At 35.7% G+C, this 21022-nt stretch overlaps 2 protein-coding genes across 4 annotated transcripts; both read right to left on the reverse strand.

Annotated features, from left to right (window-relative positions):
- Positions 1 to 1315: 1315 nt before the first annotated feature.
- Positions 1316 to 14098, reverse strand: SIZ1 (DNA-binding protein with MIZ/SP-RING zinc finger, PHD-finger and SAP domain-containing protein). Of its 3 annotated transcripts, XM_011091035.3 has the most exons (18): positions 13872 to 14098; positions 13564 to 13692; positions 12943 to 13023; positions 12426 to 12468; positions 11574 to 11646; positions 11038 to 11197; positions 10724 to 10857; positions 9620 to 9688; positions 9096 to 9183; positions 8921 to 8996; positions 8406 to 8479; positions 7657 to 7764; positions 6881 to 7042; positions 3881 to 3985; positions 3584 to 3664; positions 2739 to 3510; positions 2295 to 2630; positions 1316 to 2005 (listed from the first exon to the last, which is right to left on the reverse strand). In XM_011091035.3, the coding sequence occupies exons 2-18, from the start codon at positions 13585 to 13587 to the stop codon at positions 1866 to 1868; spliced, it is 2526 nt and encodes an 841-aa protein (XP_011089337.1). In that variant the 5' UTR covers positions 13588 to 13692; positions 13872 to 14098; the 3' UTR covers positions 1316 to 1865. The 3 variants fall into 3 exon arrangements, with proteins under 3 accessions (XP_011089337.1, XP_011089336.1, XP_011089334.1); XM_011091034.3 differs by having other exon boundaries at positions 2295 to 3510; positions 13956 to 14097; XM_011091032.3 differs by having other exon boundaries at positions 2295 to 3510; positions 13872 to 14096.
- Positions 14099 to 17818: 3720 nt separating this feature from the next.
- On the reverse strand, positions 17819 to 20421 carry LOC110011244 (elongation factor 1-alpha). The gene is made up of 3 exons (XM_011091040.3): positions 20265 to 20421; positions 19113 to 19594; positions 17819 to 19031 (listed from the first exon to the last, which is right to left on the reverse strand). The coding sequence occupies exons 2-3, from the start codon at positions 19572 to 19574 to the stop codon at positions 18144 to 18146; spliced, it is 1350 nt and encodes a 449-aa protein (XP_011089342.1). The 5' UTR covers positions 19575 to 19594; positions 20265 to 20421; the 3' UTR covers positions 17819 to 18143.
- Positions 20422 to 21022: the final 601 nt, after the last annotated feature.

A 21022-nucleotide genomic window follows, 5' to 3' on the forward strand; every position in this document is an offset into this window, starting at 1 on the left:
TTTACTTGCTTTTTTAATTTAATTTATCGAGTCATAGGTTTTGACGTAAGTGCGCTCGTCGCATTTTGTCCGCACTAAGAATTACCGAAAATAATAATAATAATAATAGCCTACACCGGGAGCAGGAAGAATAAAACAAGTATGGACACGAGGGTTGTACCATCATGACGATGTTTTGACCTTCTGTACCATGATCAGCAGCTTTCATGTCAATAGTACAATCTCTTGTAAGTGCCATCCATGTAAAGGTAGAATTGAAATTATGTTATGTTGGTGGGGATATTTAGATAGAGCCAAGTCCTAAGGTCATGGATATTATGGTAATGAACCCCACATTAATTCACTCAAAAATATAATAATATTCAATAATTTATACTTATTTATATATAAAGAAATTAAAGCTAAATGCTCAAAATTGGTATTGAAATGCTGTTGCCAGCCATTGAGAAGAGTTCTCGTAAACATGCATATTTATTCGTACAATTCAAAACCGCCTCCAACAATATATAGTAATTAATTTTGGTGCTTCTGTACAAGGGATCGAGCATTATCCTTCTCGTCATTACTGATGGCACACATCTTTACGCACTATTCTTATCGATGTATCCCGCGATGTCAATGATGAATTGTTTATAACTGTAGCTGGTTAATAGCTTGCTTACGACATTTTGTATTCCTTATGCAACGGAATTTTTATCGCTAAGGTTTCAGTAGCATATTAAAATGTGCTCGTTTCCTCTATCAGCTCTTCTCCAACTTCCATTTAATCAGTTTTGCTGCTGGACAACAGTGAGGGGTGCAAAGACCTGCAACTGCACAGAATCGTACGCCTCCTCTTTGATAGAAGAATTAGTTCCAAAGGCATAAAAGTAAGCGAGCATCAAGTTTTATTATTCCTCTCAATGGAACATATAGTGTTTAGACAGGTGGTCCAATTGTGAATAAAATCAAAGGTGGTAATGAGCGGGTGCTGAAGTTAAATTAGCAATCATGTTCTTGTTTAAAGGAACGACATCACCAGGAAAAATTGGGCAGTCATTGCAATAGTCGCCAGAGATTTAGAAACAAACTGGCCTTCCTGGATACATGTATGATGCTGGTTCTTGGTGTGAAGAGGTAGAAAAGACATGGAATTTCACTGCACCAAGGGGGGCCTGCCAATTTGGGATGGCTGGAGGTAGAAACCTCGTTCACACAGTTCCAGGAGAGGCCAACACTTGATGGACAAAATTAATCCTGCTGCTGCAGAGCCAACCAACTCAAGAAATAGAATCACTAATCACATGCAAATATTGAGACGATTATAGGAGGAAAATTGATACACAAAATTATATCCCTATAAAATTATTGAACTTTTACGATCAGATATACAAGATATTCAAGACAGAAGAGCACGAGGATCCTACCTAAGCCTCCCCCCTCCACAACTACAATCAAAACTAATTTAACTTCCTATCCAATTTCCCAATAATGCAACTGTCGAATGTACAATTTACCGGTACTAAACCTGCAATTCACCAGTGAGCAAGGTAAAAAGATGATTGCCAAACCTGTTCTGACCGATTGACCCTGGATTTGGAAAAAGTACCAGGCGTTGAGGAGATACAGTTCTGGAAAATGACAGCAGAGTTCACAGTCACCAGTCAAAAGCAATCCCTTTGGTGGCAGCAAAATGACTTTAAGTTACCAGAAAATCACTGTTTTCCCATGTGCAGATACTTGGCTCTTGCAATTTGCTTTCAGAGATCGACCAGGCAACGAGAATGAGACAGCAATCCTTCTGGAAAGGTACTTCAAAAGTGATGTATCTGGTAAGGTCTATTTAACAGGAAGATGATATTTCCAAAATATGCAATCCAACAGCTTTACTCAGAGTCTGAATCAATAGACAAATATAATCTTGGTCTTACGGAACGCCGTTGGCGAGGAAATGTAAAGGGACTATCTGACCTTTCCCTACTTGTCTTACCAGACCTATTGTCGTTTATTCCAAGCAACAAAGACGCTGCCAAGAAAAGATTAAAGATAATGGAGATATTAGATAACAAAGAGACCCACTGCCGTCCACTAAAGAAGGTTAAGAAAAATAGCCGTAAATCATTACCAGAAAGTTAGAAGATAAAACTGTTAAAAGCAATGCATGACAACAATTTCCTACTTTCACTTCATTATGAAATCACTGAAAGTGAAAAAACTCATCATGCAAGTGAAATCTAAATCAAAAAACACCACAAAGAAAATAGGTGACATCAAATACTCAGAGAGAAAGATCAAATATAAAGTGAGAACCATACCGTTCTCTGCTAAAGAATCCAAGGTAGAATCCTTAGGTTGAAGTTGTTGTCCTGAACTCAGATCATTTGCAGCTGCAGACTCAGCTTGACCCCCTCCAACGCCATCCCCTAGCCTAAGTGAAATCCAGTCCTCAGTACGAATTGCATTCAAAACATCTGGATGGTCCCCCAACTCAGATGGGGCAGCTGATGCATCAGATGGCCTAGTCGGCAGAAATATTTGAAGGGAAGAATCATTGCCGCTAAATGCCAAGGGATTATCTACTAAGGCATCATTCGTATTAGTATGTTGAGAAGTAGACTCAGGGACAAGCGCAGCAGATCCCATGGCAGTCTCTGCAGCCAATGTATAGCCATTAATAGACGATGAGCAATTAAGAGAACCATGCTGCATTTCAACTAAGGCGTCAGAAACGTCCAAATCAGAACCGAATAATTGAAAACCTGGAACTCCCTGACTACCAGAAGGCAATGGCCACATATTCACCCCAAAGTCATCATCATTTGAGCTGTAAAGACCAAGGCATGAACTTCCACCGTTACCAACAGCAGGATTTTCATAATAAGAATCAGTAATTCCGTGCTGTGCAGCTAGAAATGGGACTCCAGTATCTGGTCCAGTGTTCTTGTAAACAGCTCCAGAAGACATGAGTGGTTCAATTTCTTCTTCTGAATCACTGAGGACAATTACTTCAGCATCCCCAGCTGGTCCAGACGTCATTTGATCACCAAATACATGTGTTGGATCAATGTTCATGGAGATTGACTCATAATCAATACCATTAATTGCAGAAAAATCAAGGTTTCCACCACCACCCTGATTAACACTAGCATCCTCACAATCTCTGCCACTGCCAGTGGCACTGCTGCTCATAGGAATTATATTCTGACCATTGTCCTCAAAATTTTCTTCAAATCTGTTCGAAGGTGAGATTCCCTGTATATCATCTGGTTTGTTAAATTCCCAGCAACCCTTGCTGTTTTTTTTAATTCCTAGTCTAAGACCAGCATTACAATCAGAACCAACTTCCTGTTTGATTGGTTTGAGTTCCACTTTTGGTTTGGTTTCTGCCTCCACAGATGGACATATGGTACCGTCAGGCAAATGCCACAACCCAAGCTCCCCAAGACCCTTACGGTCACCCTCTGCCTTAGCACGCCAGGAGCCATCAGGCTTCACCTCAATCTCTGCCACATCTTCTCCACAATTTCGCATCTGTAGAACATGTGAGGAGGCGTAATGTGCATGCAAAGCAGAAAGAAGTGAGCTGGAAGGGATAATATTATACCTTTGATGTGATTCGGTTGAAATATGGATCTATGATGATTTTCTCCAAAGAATAGTTCTTCAGACAAATAGGACATTGCCACTGCATCCACAAACAGCATTTAAAAACATAAATAGGGAAGTAGGAAAAGATAAATCAGAAATAAGAGTTCATTTAGTTACTTAACTCAGAAAGTATCTCCTTTTTCTTAATAAGACAAAATACATTTTATACACAATAAGAGTTTAAGGAGTATAAATGAAAGAATCCTATCTAAGAGGAAGCAACAACAAATAAAAAGGTCTCATATTTACTTGCCTTTCTTGAGCGTTGGTTCATTTCCACAAATACTTCAAGATCAAAACAGCCCATGTGTGCGCAGTGCTTAAATCTACCAGCCACCTTCATTCGTAAACCACTCATCTGAAGCATGAATGAAAATAATATTACTCAGTTTCCAAGCGATGAGCACAATATTAAGCACTTCCAAGAAAGAAGCACACCCACGGGCGTCGCCTGTGCTAATATGTCATCAAAAACCATGACTATAAGATGGATCTCATCCATACATAATGCATACATTTAATCACATATAAGAAGATAAAAAATTCTGATGAGATTCCATTTAGTACCACCAATCTAGAAGGAAATTATATATTGGAACTTAATTGATCTATCAGAAAATATATTTTTGCAGGCATGCAAATCCTCAGAGTTGTATTTGAAACTGACAGCAACATTTCAAAACAGCTAAAGAGGAATTCCCTATCTCAGAAGAACAAAATGGTGCAATTGACAGTAACAACCATCAGAGAGAAGTAATTAGAAACCTTAATACCTTACCAGTGGGCATTATTCAACAAACATTTTTCAGAGGGAACCTCAAAGTGGCTCTATTTCATTATATTCCATCCATATCCTAATTCCATTCATTTAATACCCCTTTGGTGTCGTTGACATAACAGACGTCGTTTCTAGTCTATCTCTTTCTGTTTCTTTTCTATATATGGAAAGTTCAAAAATCATCATATAATAATCCAGAAATTGCAATAGAAAAGAAATAAGGGAGGTTTGTGATCATTTTTCAATCTTTCTACTAGGTAATCTAGTATCCTTATGCATGAAGATAATCAATTCAGTCGTTGTGGTTGTACTCTATTATGGATTTCTGACCACATTCTCCATAGGCCCCTCTTATCTCTTCCTTCTCCGAGCTCAGGTTATGGAAGAAGGAACCGAGAAGAAGGTATCAGCAACAACTGGTTTTATTACGGGACAGCTCATGATGTTCATATCAATCTATTATGCGCCTCTGCATCTAGCATTGGGTAGACCTCATACAATAACTGTCCTAGCTCTACCATATCTTTTGTTTCATTTCTTCTGGAACAATCACAAACACTTTTTTGATTATGGATCTACAGAAAATATTCAAATCATGAATAACCACAACAATCTTTCAGCAAAGAACGCAACATCTAGCAAAGAAATGAAGCACCTAGAAATGAAGGATATCATCTTTTCTTGAAAAGAATACAAATAGCTTTCCCCATGAATAGAATCTTTATTTGTTATCGACTAGAATACATTATGCTCCAGAATGTCTTACATATCGTGTCAGATGTTCCTCCGACCCAATGTCAGATCACATACAGCTTCTCCAATAGATATCTTGGTTTGTTATTACCTAAAATACACTACACTCCAGAATGTCATACATACCGTATTATACACTCATCCAACTATGTCGGCCACAACACGCCAAGTGGCATGCATATAATTAATCAAATTCTGACACATCTAATGTTGTCCAAAGGCATTTCAGGCATACTTCAACGGAATTTTTGTAAGATTTTTGGACCCAATGAATTTTTTAATATATTTTAGAAAGTATAGATAATAAAAACCAACAAAAAATTACAGTATTTTAAGCTTACTTTTTCTCTTTTGACATTTCTTTAGAGAGATTTATTTTGTTCATAGGTCCTCTCCACCCTATTTCCAGAAAAGTGTTATCAAACTGACATACATTTATATATATATATATGAACGGGTGCGTGCTTCACATGAGTACTTATAGCATAAAAAAGATATTATAGAAAATGATGATTGTTGAGCTTTATTATGTCCTAAAATTTTAAAAATATTTCTGTCACATGCCTGCCCTGTGTTGTGTTTGCATCACTGTGTACATGTCCGAGGACCTTAGGTGATTAGATGATTTCCACTCTGAAACTGCAAAACAGGATGTACGGCAACTCAATACCAAAAGCAGAGCACTGTCTTAACAAAGACAAGAATGGACCATAGCATCCCCTAAGCTTGAAAGCCACGGAACTAGGGAACATATATAGATCTTATACCAGCTTATTTTCAAATAGTTACGGTCAGCCAACTATGTTCCTCAACACACTTACATTGCGTATCACCATGCCCATGTCTGAGCATCATAGATGATTAGAATATTTACATGGTGAAAATGGAAAATTGGATGTAAAATTCAGACAGCTTCACACCAAAAGCAGAGCCACTACCTTAAGAAAGACAGGACCAACAAATCATCCTCATCCTCTTAGCATGAAAGTCACTGAAACTAGGCAATGCACATGGATGTTGCACCAGCTTATTGTCTAATGATTACACTCAACTAACTATGTTTCTCAATACACTTACATTCTTCAATTCTTCCAACGCATCTTATAATAAATCACATCAAAATGTGATAGCTCTGTGCAAAACTATCATTTCCTCAAGGGCACACCAGTGAATAAAATATGTCTCAAGCAAATATTTTCTACATTGTGGGCAATCATGTGGGACTAGCAAAAGTTAAAAGAAAATACATGCAAGGAAATTGGCCACCAGGAAGAACATTTCATGACAGCAATAAACAAACTATTAGTAATTTGTGACAGCAGAGGGAAGTTTAAGTGATGCTCAAAGGGCATAGAAATTTAGCAGTGGCATATGGATCTTAACCAAAATAGCACTGTTCCAAGGCATGCTTATTGTTACAATGCTGCAAGGTTAGACATTAAACTACACTGCAATGATTTAAAACAAGACTCAGAATATTCAACTTATATAGAACAACAGACACCCTTTTGTTGTCAAGCAAACATAGTGGAATATACAAAACGTATTGTATATCATATACGTACAACATCAAAAGATTTACTTGTGTTTGAGAAATAAGTGCAGACTTGGTAACTGAGCTCAATAGCAGCATATTGGCAAGAGAACAACAATATAATTGATTGTGCAAGCATTCTTTTCCATACCCAATAGTTTAACCATGCAAATATTAAAACTACTCACAGGACAGCGAAGATTCACAGGAATGAAATCAGCAACAACTTCAATATCACTATCACTATCAGCATTTTCTGTGGCAGCCCCACCACCAACACATCTACGAACACGAGCCAATGCATCCTCAAAAGACTCGCCTTCATCCTCTTTTGGGATCATATTGAGAACCTATTAGCAAAGATGGTCTTAGTACAAATATCTTTCTCCAATCACAAAATAGAGACAAGCGTGGAAATGCCAAAACCTTCCACATATTTCGCACAGTTGTGAGCAATAAATCATTTCTATTTATCCATATAGCAGCAAATCCAGGGACAAAGTGCCATAAGCAGACTGCAATTATGCAAGCTAATACGCAATCAACAAAGAAAACCAAAAAAAAAAAAAGTTCAAGCCAGATAAGACACCCAAAAACAATTTGGGTAAAGACCAATAATATACAGGTATCCATATAGAACCCCATCATCACCACTCCCAACCGCAACCAAGGAAAAGGGAAGAAACTAATAAATGAATAAATAAATAAAGGTTCTAGAAAACTAATTTCCAACAGCATGATAAGAAGTACTTACATATGCAAGGCACAAGCTGGGTAAAAGTACAGAAAAGCCTCGAGAAAACCAGAAAAGTCATCATAACGTCAAACAGGCATAGATCATATGAGGGCAGCATAATCAAAGAAAGTATACCCAGTCTCCTTTACTACTTGAACTAATTAGAGTACCCATGTGCAAGAAGTACATAAAGCAGTTAAAATACAAAAACTTGGAAGATCAGCTGACCTGCTGCAGCGTGCGCCTCTTGACAATTCTAACACCCATACAGAATACGCGAGCATCACATCCTCCTAAGAAGATCTTATTAATTCCATCTCTGGTGCAAGGTGTAATCTGATAAAGAATCAAAATGTATTCAGGACAACATAAATAATCAACACATAAAGTCCAGAAAATGCAGGATTGAAAACTTAAAATGAGTTCATATTGCCTTCTGCCGGACCACAACAGAGGAAACCCAAGAAAGGGGAACACATAAAACGAAAATGAATAAGTCAAACAATATGAAGACGCATATCATCTTAACCATGTGGATAAGTTTTCAGATGAACCAAACAACCGACTCTATCTCATGTTATTTCACATGCATCTATTTCCAGATGTCTCACAAATTATCACCACCCAAGAATAGTAGCATGTTCTTCCTTCAGATTTGGAGATTAACTCTGACAGGTGACAGTGCACAATGGAAAAAAGGATCCATGAAGACAATCCATAACGAACATGTGAGAGAGCTGTGTGAATTGAGTTGAAATTGCAAGATAGTCCATCAAAATTTGCAGCAGCAATCTACCACAGCAAGTTGAACTAGTGTTGCAACATGTGGAAGGAAGATGTAACATATAAAAATTTTGGTCTTAAGGCAGACAAAAGGAGAACTTTCCTTTAATGAACATTGCACATCAGTAGACAGAAAGAACAGTTGTTTAGTTCCTAAGTAAAATAAGATGTTGATGCAGAAGAAAAAAACTCACAACAGGTCCATCATCTCGACCATTTGCTCCCAGCAACTGGGACCCAGGTCTGTTTATCGCCCTCACTGGTACACCTGTTGAATCAGAAAGGCAAAATGTTCCCTAACAAGGATAGTGGAAGACTTTATAAAGGTTGAGAAGCATAACAAAAGCTCCATCAGTTTATAGATCCTATTGCCTCTTCAGTCAATTCCTAAACAAATTATGCTGTACCCTATCAAGCCTGAAGTAGTGCTATACATTCTGGTCACAACAGGAACTAAAAGTCAAGATGATTTAACACTGTATAAAGAGTATAAATGCACTAGCATTTAACATGTTTTCCATGCATAGGTCAAACGAAAATGGGGATGCATGTATACAAAGTAGAATTTTGCAGTTGCGGTTAATGTTTTCATCTCCATGTGAAGGTCAGAAGCAAGAACATCTACAGAGGAAACCACATGCTACTGGGAAAGAAAGCTTTCAATTTCCATTAGATCCAATGTCTACAAGTGATCTCAGGGAAGTAATACCATTGACCTGTAGATCTGCATATTGTGGCCACTGCATCCTGAATGTCACCTTGTCGTTAAGAAGCATGCACCATGCCTAATCATCAATACCACAGTGATCATAAGCCTTACAGCAATCAGCAATCTAAACATGCAAAAGATATAATTGTTACTGTTACATTACGTCCTGGCCAACCTGAACATCATACTCTTGTTTGGACAACAAATCCCTGTCTGCCCTTGTGAGATGAAATGTCTTCTCGATGCTCTGACTAGGATTTGAGCTGGAAAGGTCGCAAAAAGGTATCAGATGCACACAGTTCGAAAGTAATGGCAAAAATGAAATGCGCACAACCAGGAAATACATAGGACAAATAAAGAGGAAGTAGACATCATATGCTTCATAACAAAAATTTGGAAGATGTGGATTTTTATGCAAGAAAGTAGTCAATGGGCAAAAAATAACCCCAGAAGACAATAATCAAAATTCAAAGCTATTTTCTGCCACGGTAATTGAGGAAAAATAATTCAACAAGAAAAGGTCGAAATCTAGAAAATAGAAAACAAATTCGGAGTACAACAGGAAATGACTGACAACAACTTCATACAATAAACCTAAGAGATTTCAGGTTCAGCAAGTAAATAGATTAATCCTATTACACCAATACATCTTGAATTAAGAAATTAAAATCATTGTAAAAGGTTACAGCCTGTAGTTACCCATCTGCAGGTACATTCGTGATGTTCAACTTCACAGGATACAAAGGATGCGCAACCGTCACCCAAAAGCTGCATATTCAAAAATGAAGAATCAACCATATCATCAGGCATTCAAAAGGTTCTTTTAATTCAATAAGCAGATAAGAAGCCAAATACAGCTTGGGATGCACAAGGCACTATAGGCACAATTATATTGTTTCTAAGCAGTTCCTACATAGAATAGGAGACTACCTGCTAAATAATTCATGGATAGGACTTAGGAGAAACAAAAGTTTCATGCTTTTTGCATAATCTATTTGATAGTCATAAAAGAAAGCATTCAATATAAAAGCAAGGTCTTGGTTATGAGTATCTTGTAAGAGAAAAAAAAAGGATAATGTAGAGGACAGCTGCAACAGAAGTCAAAGAACAAAAACGGCGAAAAAAAAGTAATATGACGAAAAGGAGGCACTACTTGCCAATATTAACCACAATCTAGATATCTCTTAAATCTCTTAATGAAAGAAAATTTCACCAATTATAAGCATGTCCCTAAAACATGCTATAAATTATGGTTGGACTTCCTACACATTAAATTCTATGGCAAGCAACAGTCAGAATATTTTTTCCAAAGAAATAGATAGCAGGAGACAACGGAGAAACCTCTCAGCAAAATTACATACCATAACATGCTCAACAGACAAATACCTTATTCTAGTCTGGGGCAGACCTTAATTGAAAAGCACACCTCAAGAAATTATCTTCCCCCCTTTCTTAATTTTTTTTCTTTTGAAATGTTTGGAGAAACAGAAATGACATCAATTTAGTATTGTGGCAAGAGCTCCATATAGGAAATACTGCGTCCCCAAACAGAAGAAAGCAAAACGAAAGCATGTCATAGAGGAGAAGATTAAAAGTCTACTTCCATCAAAAGCTAAAACAAAAAACCATTCATCTTCCTTTAGTGAACAAATAATAAGGAAGCATACAAATTATTCTTAAATAAGATAAATCAACAAGCTCCAATCAGCTAGTATTGCACAAGAAAAAAAATGCAGCAAAATGACAAATCTGTCGGCAGATGATGATGATACTAATCAAACGAAGAGGAACATTGACACTTACGGGTCCGCCCGACTCAGTCTACAAACTTCACAGTAAAAAATATCTGGAGGATTTGGTAGGACACCCTCGGTGGGTTTCTCGGGTATCAGCACACATGCCATATGCTGCCAGACATTACACCTAGGATCTTCGCACTGAAATAAAATGCAGATTGTTAAAAACATAAAGATGCATCACCACAACCAAAGGAACAACTTTGGGAGCACGAATTTTATGCATGCATGAAAAATGACAATAGACCAAAGATGAAGAAACATCACACCAGGAGTTGCATGAGTACATTCTTAAATCCCAATGAGTAAATTGTGTATTACCTTGATCATTGAATCAGTTGGTAGTGTGCTTCCGCAGACGCACCGTATCTTTTCCATTTGATAACAATCTTCAGCTTCCTCTTTACATTTTATGTTTGTACTATCTGAGACAACTTGTGATTTTGAAGCCAAGTCAGCTGCACCAGAGACTTGCATTTTCCTGAAAATTGCAACAAAAGCATGCATTTAAAATCATCTAATGAGGATAGAAGAATAATCTTCTCATTCTAATAACTGGATTCCCCATCTATCCACGGAGTTGGACAACTCGGAATTTTAATTTTTCCACATTTTTTCTCCTATGCAGTTTTATTCTCTATTCTGCTTGTTTTCAATTTGAGCTCAAAGGTAAAAAGTTGTGATTGAAGTACAGTGACTTTCATACTGGACTCCAGATGGACATGTAATTAGAAAAAATTTAATCATAGCTAGATAATTCATACAGGAAGAAAAAAATAATATCAAGATAAGAAGCAACACAGAACATCCCAAGCATATGTTTTGCATAAGTCCATGTAGCAAACAGAAAAGAACACCTGTAAGTGTCATCAACTAGCTTCGCCACGTCCTCCTTACCAACAGCATTTTTCTTGGCCCATAATCCTGAAACTGTTAAGCATGATATTAGATAAATCTGGCATGGCATGCAGTCAAACATTAAGTGCACGGACATAGGAAGCTTGACATAATCAAACTTTTGGGGTCCTATCTACCTAATGTTTCAGTCCCAAGGATGGAAAAAAGACAATGTTGTGTCTTTTTTGTCCGGAAATGGATTATCCGAATACTCCCACAATCCAAATGGTGACTTCAGCAAATTCACTAAATTTGGTTTCCAAGCAAGACTTTCTTTACAAGCAACAAAATAAGGTTGAGTCTTTGAGAAAAAGCAACTTTCAAGAATTTCCTTTATGTTATTGACAAAATATGGTGCCCCGTGTCCTCTCAAGGATCTAATTTGGAGACTTTATTTACTTTAAACAATATATAAACATGAAAGTTAATGATTATTTTTTGCAGGATGCAGCTAATTAACTTCGTCTGAATCCTATAATTGATTCGGTCAGATAATAGAAGAAAATAACACACAGGAGGACATGAAGGGACATTTGATTATGGATACAAAAGCTGCAGCCCAGATATAGCCAATCACACGAAAGAAGCCCCTAAGAACTAATGTGATGTTATAATAGTGAAACTTAAAATTTTCCAATCTTCAAAAGCACAGTCAAGAGGAAAAAAATGCAAATCATCTATTTATAGCAAACTAAATTTTCATTTCCCAATTTTAGCATGAAAAGGAACGGACTGAATATCGCACAACCTTCTGGAAACCAACTTCTTACATTTTTTGAAGATAATCAACTAAAGCATTGCATGCCATTTACCTCGCTCATCGGAGAGAATAGCCAGTATCCGATCAACTAGGTCCTGTGTCAAGACAATGCAGACAAACCATCAAATATCTTGGTTTATGAAAACATTGCACGAACTGATTATGTGAAACTAAGCCAAATAATAGGGTGTTATCACTAAAACAATAAAAGTTTACAATATTACATTCTAAAGGCAAGTAAGGGACCAAGATTTTAAGAAAATTACTCTAAATACAAGTCTCCAGCTTCAATTAAATTACTATGACGCATTAGATATGTTGCTTAATAAACCTGGTAAAGACCATGTTCCACTAAAAAGAAGTGAAGTGTTTGGCAAGCAAATTCAAACAAAATCTAGGCCAATAAGGAAATTATTTTCTGAACTATAAAACAAAAGGCAACTAATCTTTCATTTCCACATCTCCCTTAACCAATAAGAGAAGACAAATAAAGCAAAGCAAGTGTAGAGCAGTTATTAGCTCCTCATTATAAAGATTGACCATAATCAATAATATTTTTGACATGAAACCTGCTTTTTTCCTTGCTTTGAAAGCCCAAGCTGAGTAAGGACATCCTTGAGCTCCTTTATTCGGAAATATGCTAATTTGTCCTGCATAACAAAACGAAAACTCTTCAGATCTTCTACAGAAAGTTAGTTCCCCTCACTGTAACAAGGGCAACAAGTGGGCAGTCAAAAACCTACAATGCAGCAACAGGGAGAAACTGTGAGAATATGAGGAAGTCTTATAGCAAAGGCAGGAAAGAACAAACAAATAGCATGCACAATTGATGGTTTCTTAGCATACATCAGAAGCAGATGGACAATGATTAAATATCCATTGTTGCAAAAAGCAACTCATATCAGTTTTTACATTGCCCAAGCATGCTGCGCATTGTGCAGGAAGACATGGCTCAAGTTCCTAAAACAAGCTCTTCAACTACACAGAAGTGACATACTTCTAACTTATGCAGTAGAACTGCATATCATTTCTGACCTAATGACCAATGACCAGGAAATGTTGGCACCATCATACACTAATGACACAGTAAATTGAAGAATCCAAAAAGAAGAGCAATCTCATAAACAGAAAGGGAAAAACATCAATCCAGATAAACAAATTGAACAATATCCTGAAAAAACTAAATTTACCTTGCAACTAGCCACCAGGTCCATCCTCTTAAACCCCTGAAAAGAATTACTCTGCCACAGCAGACCTCAGCAGAATCAGCAAACGATCAATTAAATTTCCAGTTACAGTTCTCATGCAACCAATCCGCACTGATCCAATCAAACAAACAAAAATTAGCCAAAATCCGAACCATCCACATAATTAGCAAATAAGCTTAATTAAAACCAATCCAACAAAACACGCGCACGCTCGCGCACAATAAAAAAATATATTCACAAGTACAACTCCTCCATGCACTTCAATTTTTTTCAAGGAACTGAAAGCTTACAGTGACACAGCAAAAAAGGGGCAATTACTCCCAAAATTGAAAGAAACAGCGAAAATTGGCGAGTGTTTGGGCGGGAAACGCAACTAAGATTTTGCGTTGACAGGAGAACAAACGGCGCCCCCGCTTCTCCGCCGCCTCTATCTTTCTCTCACACACACATACACACAGTGGTAGGAAATGTGTGTTTTCATTTGACCCCAAAGAACCAACCGGAAGGGGAAGCTACCAAATTTCCGGACGTATCGTCGGTTATCAATCCGGTTAATTCCCCGCAAGCACGTCCGGGTTTCGATTACCTGCGCTCGAGTCCACGTGTCGCGACATTTTGCCCTTACTATTTTACTACTTTTCCAAGTCATTGGTATTGACGTAAGCGAGCTCGTGGCATTGCGCCCGCCTTGGGATTACGAAGAAACAATCCCCTACAGCAGGAGCAGTAAGAACGAAAGAATCTCGACAGTGAAAGTAGTACCGTGACTACAGTGATCTGACGTTTCTCCATCTTGACCTTTCAAATGTCAAACGTACAAGGCCGTGTAAGCAGGCATGTAAAGGAAGAAGGTTGGTTACGTTTTACTTTGGCAAAACCCAATATGAAGGACAGTGGTGTTCTGATTTGGGTGGGGGCCAACGAGGACATAAAAGTAAAAGTTGCGTGGGGTCCAGCAACTACAATTCTTAATTTTGATTTATGTTAACCAACCAGGGAAGTTTATTTTTATGGATTGAATAAATGATTGACCAAGCACCATTAAATAAACGTAAAAATATAATAAATTAATATTTTTTATTAAATATTTATTCAATTGAATAGAATATGTGATATAATTGAATTATATTATTATATTCTCAAAATTAAATAAATTATCAAACTTTATTCATTGCTTAACAAATATTATAGGTAAATTTTGAGAAATTAGACATCAAAGTAACTTTTGAGTGAAATTAGAATCCACAAGCTAATCCTCGACGGGATTGAACAGCTACTTAACATTTCATTCTTTCAAATTAATAATTAATTTGTATATTATATTGTTTAGCTAGTGAATTCATTAAATTTAATTTGTACTATTTGATTTAATATTTAATTGGAAATTTTAATAAATTTGAGTATATATAAATTAGTGATGGGTTGAGTATTTGAATTAAATATATCGTGGCTATTCAATAAATTACTTAATTTATTAGACATAGTTATTGTTATGATTGATTTATTTAATTTAATTGGATTTATTACCATATATTTAATTATATGTGCGGGTATTTAGGTACTGTTATTGTAGTGAGGAATTGATGAAAATTTATAGATTATCATGAAATTTTATTTGAGAAATATTTGAAAATGATATTTTTTTAAAAAAATTAATAATATAAAATACATTTTTTTTTTGAAATAATCTAATTCAAAATTGTCATTCAGAACAGAGTTATAAAGAAATAGATTATTATAATTGACAAACTTTATATAGGTTTAGGAAGATTAGATTGTCTAGTATTTAGAAGAAACGAAATGAGAACCTGAATTTTGATAGAAATGAAATATTAAAAGATTGGTGGAAAAACTTATAAATATACTATTCAGTATTTTGTTTACAATTTACAACAATTACGATATATAGATTCTATGCGTTATCGCTTATTATAGGACACGAAAATAAAATAGAGGACTGAACAACTCCCTATTTACCAATTCTTGTAACATCGATGTAAGTTTATTATATTATTTTTATGTAAGTTTATGATTCATGCTGAAACTAATCTATTTTGAATTGTATGGGTGATTGATTGTTTAGTTTTAATGATTAAATTGTGAAAATGAAATGAGAAAATGTATTGAAATATCCAGTTTGTTGAGTGATTTGTTGTTAGTTCTTACAAATGAATATATGTTGATGTGTAATTGCAAGTAACTAGTTGCTTTAAGAATTGTGATATGTGAAAATGAGGGAGTAGCGAAAATAAAATATAATTATTACGTAAACACCGTTTGATGATCTTGAATAGCATGTGTCAAAATGAGATGACAATAGCTACAATGCAAAGAAAGAGATTTGATGGGAAATGAAAAGAAAGAGCAATGACACGAAACGATATTGATGAGCCTGCATGGCGTGTCAAGATTCACTTAAACATTATTCGATGAATAGTGAAGTTGAATTGGTGGTGAAAAATACTTTACTACTTTTTTGTAAGCAGGTTAGGAAAAGAAGTTTGATTGATTGTTTTGTCACGAGATAATTATATTGTGAAATAAAATGATACGTGTTGAAATCAAATTGATTATATGTTCTTGATTTGTATGGCCTAAAACTATACTAGATGTACATGAATAAATGATGTATATTATTTACTTACTAAGTTGCAAGCTCATTCATCTACTTGTATTTTTCAGGAGTAGATCTTCCGGTGTCTACCAATTGAGGACTAGGTCAAACCCTTGCATTTTAGTTAGGTCGGCATAGTATGCAGTTTTCTCCTCACCCGTCAATAAAAATAAAAATCACATTTTGAAAATGTATAAATACGAATTAAAAATATGGTTAGCTTGTGAACTAATTATAATAATTTAATTTTTGGTGTTTGATATGTGTGTGTATATATATATAATATTGTGGACAAGAAGTTAATTGTGTTTGTTGTGACGAGAAGATTACGTATGTGTATTCCGCAAGAATTGAATTATATGCACATATATATATATATATATAAACAAGATTTATTTTAAGTGCGATATAAGAAAAATACAATTGCGGTGCCATTTTATGCTACATAAAATATTATATATTTAACTTCTCCAAAAATTATAGTCAAAAGTGAACACGTTACTTATATTCATTACTCTATCAATACTAATAGACATAAATTGAACCACTTATAATTATTTTTAACTCAATTTCAACAGTTATTCTAAAATTATTATACCACCTAAATCATTTCACTCCAAATAAAAGAGGGCTTGGTTGATTAGCAAAACATTCCCCAATCTTAAAGTTAAATGTCCCATCATTGAATTTGAAATTAATCTGTGTGACACATAATTGGTTAAAAATAACAAAATACAATTATTATTTTTCAAATATAATTTCATAAATTATATTGTAGTTTTTTAAAAATTATGTACATCAACCTCTGATACATGGCTGCGGCCGGAGAGAAAAACATAGCCAAGGAATATGGAGCGGCACTGAAATTGAAGAATAAGGATAAATTATAATAATGAATCGTAGGTCTATAAATGAGTAGAGTTCTATCCTATTCAAATTCAAATCCCAATAAATTAATTTAAATTCAAACTCTATGCAATTCATTAAACCTCATTTAAGATTATGGTAAGATTATGGTTTTCGACTAGATCCAGAGTTTGGGTTCGGCCAAATCCAGGACTCAATTTTTTTTATTTTTGTTTTTCTCTGATACATTTTTTCTACAAATCATATACTAATTATATTATTTTTTAATTTTTTTTCATAATTTATCAATAAATTCAAAACTATTGGAACCAAATCATAATTAACTCTTCTTTTTATAGAATTTTTTAAATAACATACCATTTATTATACTATTTACAAAAATATTATAAGATAAATAATATTACGATATTTCCAATTTTTTTAAATTTGTTCACTTGAATGAAGATCAATTATAAATAATAATTTAATTGAATAAAGAATAAATAAATATATTTTTTGAATCCAAATTAGGTACATACATCATGATTATAGATAAGTAGAGACTCAACTCAAACCCAATATATATTTTATTAGTGGATCTAATTTTAAATTTGAGTTTGGATCTAATAATATTCTCAAGATCTGAACTTCAGAATTAATCCATGAGTTAAGAATCTACCCTTACCTTGAAATCACGAAAATATATTAATTTAACACCCGACTCCTTTAACATATCTACGAAACTTGCAGCATGAAACATAAAACCAAGCAAATGTCTTGACAGCATGGATAATTATATTATAGAGTAATTGAAGCAAGGATGCAGACACAAAACTCCCGAGCCGCCCAGCATAAACTGAAGCACCTCAAACACAAAACGCAAAATTAAAATTTAACTCAGGCCACAGTGCTGTAAATCACGCCACCGCCTGTCAAGTACCCAGTTCTGGGATCTAATACCCAACAGACAAGGTAGAAATCTACAACATAAGGAAAATAGCTGAGCTAATACAACACAAATTATGCAAATGAAGTTTGTATGACACATTCTGTTGTAATAAACTTCACAAACACCAGCAGGTATTGAAAGAACATGCACCATTCACTTGGCGCCCTTCTTGGCTGCAGCCTTGGTGACCTTGGCACCACTTGGGTCTTTCTTCTCCACACTCTTGATCACACCAACAGCAACTGTCTGACGCATGTCCCGAACAGCAAATCGACCAAGAGGTGGGTACTCGGAGAAAGTCTCCACCACCATGGGCTTGGTGGGAATCATCTTAACAAATCCAGCATCACCATTCTTCAAGAATTTAGGCTCCTTCTCAAGCTCCTTACCAGACCGCCTGTCAATCTTGGTCACAAGTTCAGCAAACTTAACAGCAATGTGGGATGTGTGACAGTCGAGCACCGGGGCATATCCATTTCCAATCTGACCAGGGTGATTCATGATGATGACCTGGGAGGTGAAGTTGGCAGCTTCCTTAGCAGGATCATCCTTAGAGTTGGAGGCAACATAACCACGCTTGAGATCCTTAACAGCAACATTCTTCACATTGAACCCAACGTTGTCACCAGGAAGAGCTTCTTGCATGGATTCATGGTGCATCTCAACCGACTTAACTTCAGTGGTCAATCCAGATGGGCCAAAGGTAACAACCATACCAGGCTTTAGAATACCAGTCTCCACACGACCAACAGGGACAGTACCAATACCACCAATCTTGTACACATCCTGAAGTGGGAGACGCAAAGGCTTGTCCGAGGGCCTCTTGGGCTCCTGAATCAAGTCAAGAGCCTCAAGGAGAGTTGGGCCCTTGTACCAATCAAGATTGGTGGATCTTTCAATCATGTTGTCCCCCTCAAAACCAGAGATGGGGACAAATGGAATTTTATCGGGGTTGTATCCGACCTTCTTGAGGTAGGAAGACACTTCTTTCACAATTTCATCATACCTAGCCTTGGAGTATTTGGGAGTGGTGGCATCCATCTGCAGAACATTAATAGCATTATGTTAGATGTGGCTAAAATAGTAATACTAGGTAATTTAAGCTTACAGGTTGTGTCCTACCTTGTTGCAGCAACAAATCATTTGCTTGACACCAAGAGTGAAGGCAAGCAATGCATGCTCACGGGTCTGACCATCCTTAGAGATACCAGCTTCAAAACCACCAGTCGTGGAATCAATGATGAGAACAGCACAGTCAGCCTGTGAGGTTCCCGTAATCATGTTCTTGATAAAGTCACGATGTCCAGGAGCATCAATGACAGTGCAGTAGTACTTGGTGGTCTCAAACTTCCACAAGGCAATATCAATTGTGATACCACGCTCACGCTCAGCCTTGAGCTTGTCCAGCACCCAGGCGTACTTGAATGACCTCTTGTTCATCTCAGCAGCCTCCTTCTCGAACCTTTCAATGACACGCTTGTCAATACCACCAAGCTTGTAGATCAAGTGACCAGTGGTGGTTGACTTCCCAGAGTCGACATGGCCAATGACCACAATGTTAATGTGAACCTTCTCCTTACCCATGATTTACTTTGAAAAGAATGCTGCATTAAAATATTCTTTGTCAAACTACTGTTGTTGCAGAAGATATCAAAACCATCTAATATAATTAAAAGATATTACAAGACAAATTTCGTAACAAAACTTCTGCAAGATGAAGAATAAATTTCAAAATTCAAATAAATTATCGTCAAATTTGATTTATTGTACAGTAAACAGTCAGAAGTTTATCAATCAAATATTATACATTATTATTGATTTCCAAGATAGAAAAAAAATTAAACAATTAGCTCAGATCCATATAACTGTCTCAGCTCAAACAAAGAAGAGACTCATGCAACAAGGCAAAACATACACGCATCCAGGAGATGACATCGTTTACACAGAGAATAACAATATTTTCGGCAATACCTCATAATTCCTTGCGCACATTGTTGATAATAAACACCAGATCAAATAGAAGGAGTTTTTGTTATAAAGTTGAGATCTATAATGTAAAACATATCTGGTTCGATTAAACATATATCCTTCATTCATCAACAATAAATTACCAATCAATACCCAAAAAGAACATCGGAAAATCAGATTAATATACAAACAAACTTTTATGCACATACATAAATTCATTCCAAAGATAACTGAATATATATATAAACACGGATAAATTTATATATACACACATACACACGTACAGAAAGAAGAAATGAAACTGACCTTGGAGATAAGAATAACAACTTAAGCAGAGAGCTCCCTCACCGGCGCAAAATTAGACAGGGTGAGTGTTTGATATGGGCTGTGAATGAGAGAAAACGAAGAAATCGCTATTTATAGGTGAGTGTTTAAGAAATGAGGTGCATTAGGGTTTTGTTTGGGTCGTCCGATCAAACCAGATCCGACGGATAGAAGTAGAGAAAGACTCCGAACCAGCCACGGGAATTCCCATTTGTTGCTCTCTAGTGCGCCTTGCTTTACCTAATTTTTGCCCGCAGCTTCTAATTGCATTATTGTCCTCAAATGTTTGGTCCATGTCCCATTTCAAGGTGTACATCGGTCGGGTCAGGATCAATACGAACCAATTCCAAAAAACTCGAATTTCTGAATCCCGGCCTAGCTTAGTTCGAATTAGGCCCAATCTATTTCTATTTATTTATAAAATTTGAGGTCCTTTTCGAATTATTACTTTAATTTATGATTAGTTTTATAAATAAATAAATAATAAATTAAATCAAATAAAAATTTATAATAAAAAAAATACAGTTAAAACTTCGTAACTTAAATAATTATATGACTCGCAAGTTTATAATAATAAATGTATATAATAACAAGCAAAAAAAAAACTTAAAATACATTTTTAAAAAAAATAAACAAAGAGTATTAATGAACTAATGTACTAAAAGTTTAAAATTAAAAAAAATGAGATAAAATTTTTAGAGGTTTAAAAATTTTAAAAATCTATTAGAATAGTCAATTTT

This window comes from Sesamum indicum, linkage group LG9, assembly GCF_026168435.1.
Source record: "Sesamum indicum cultivar Baizhima isolate 11 linkage group LG9, ASM2616843v1, whole genome shotgun sequence".
Classification (NCBI taxonomy): Eukaryota; Viridiplantae; Streptophyta; class Magnoliopsida; order Lamiales; family Pedaliaceae; genus Sesamum; species Sesamum indicum.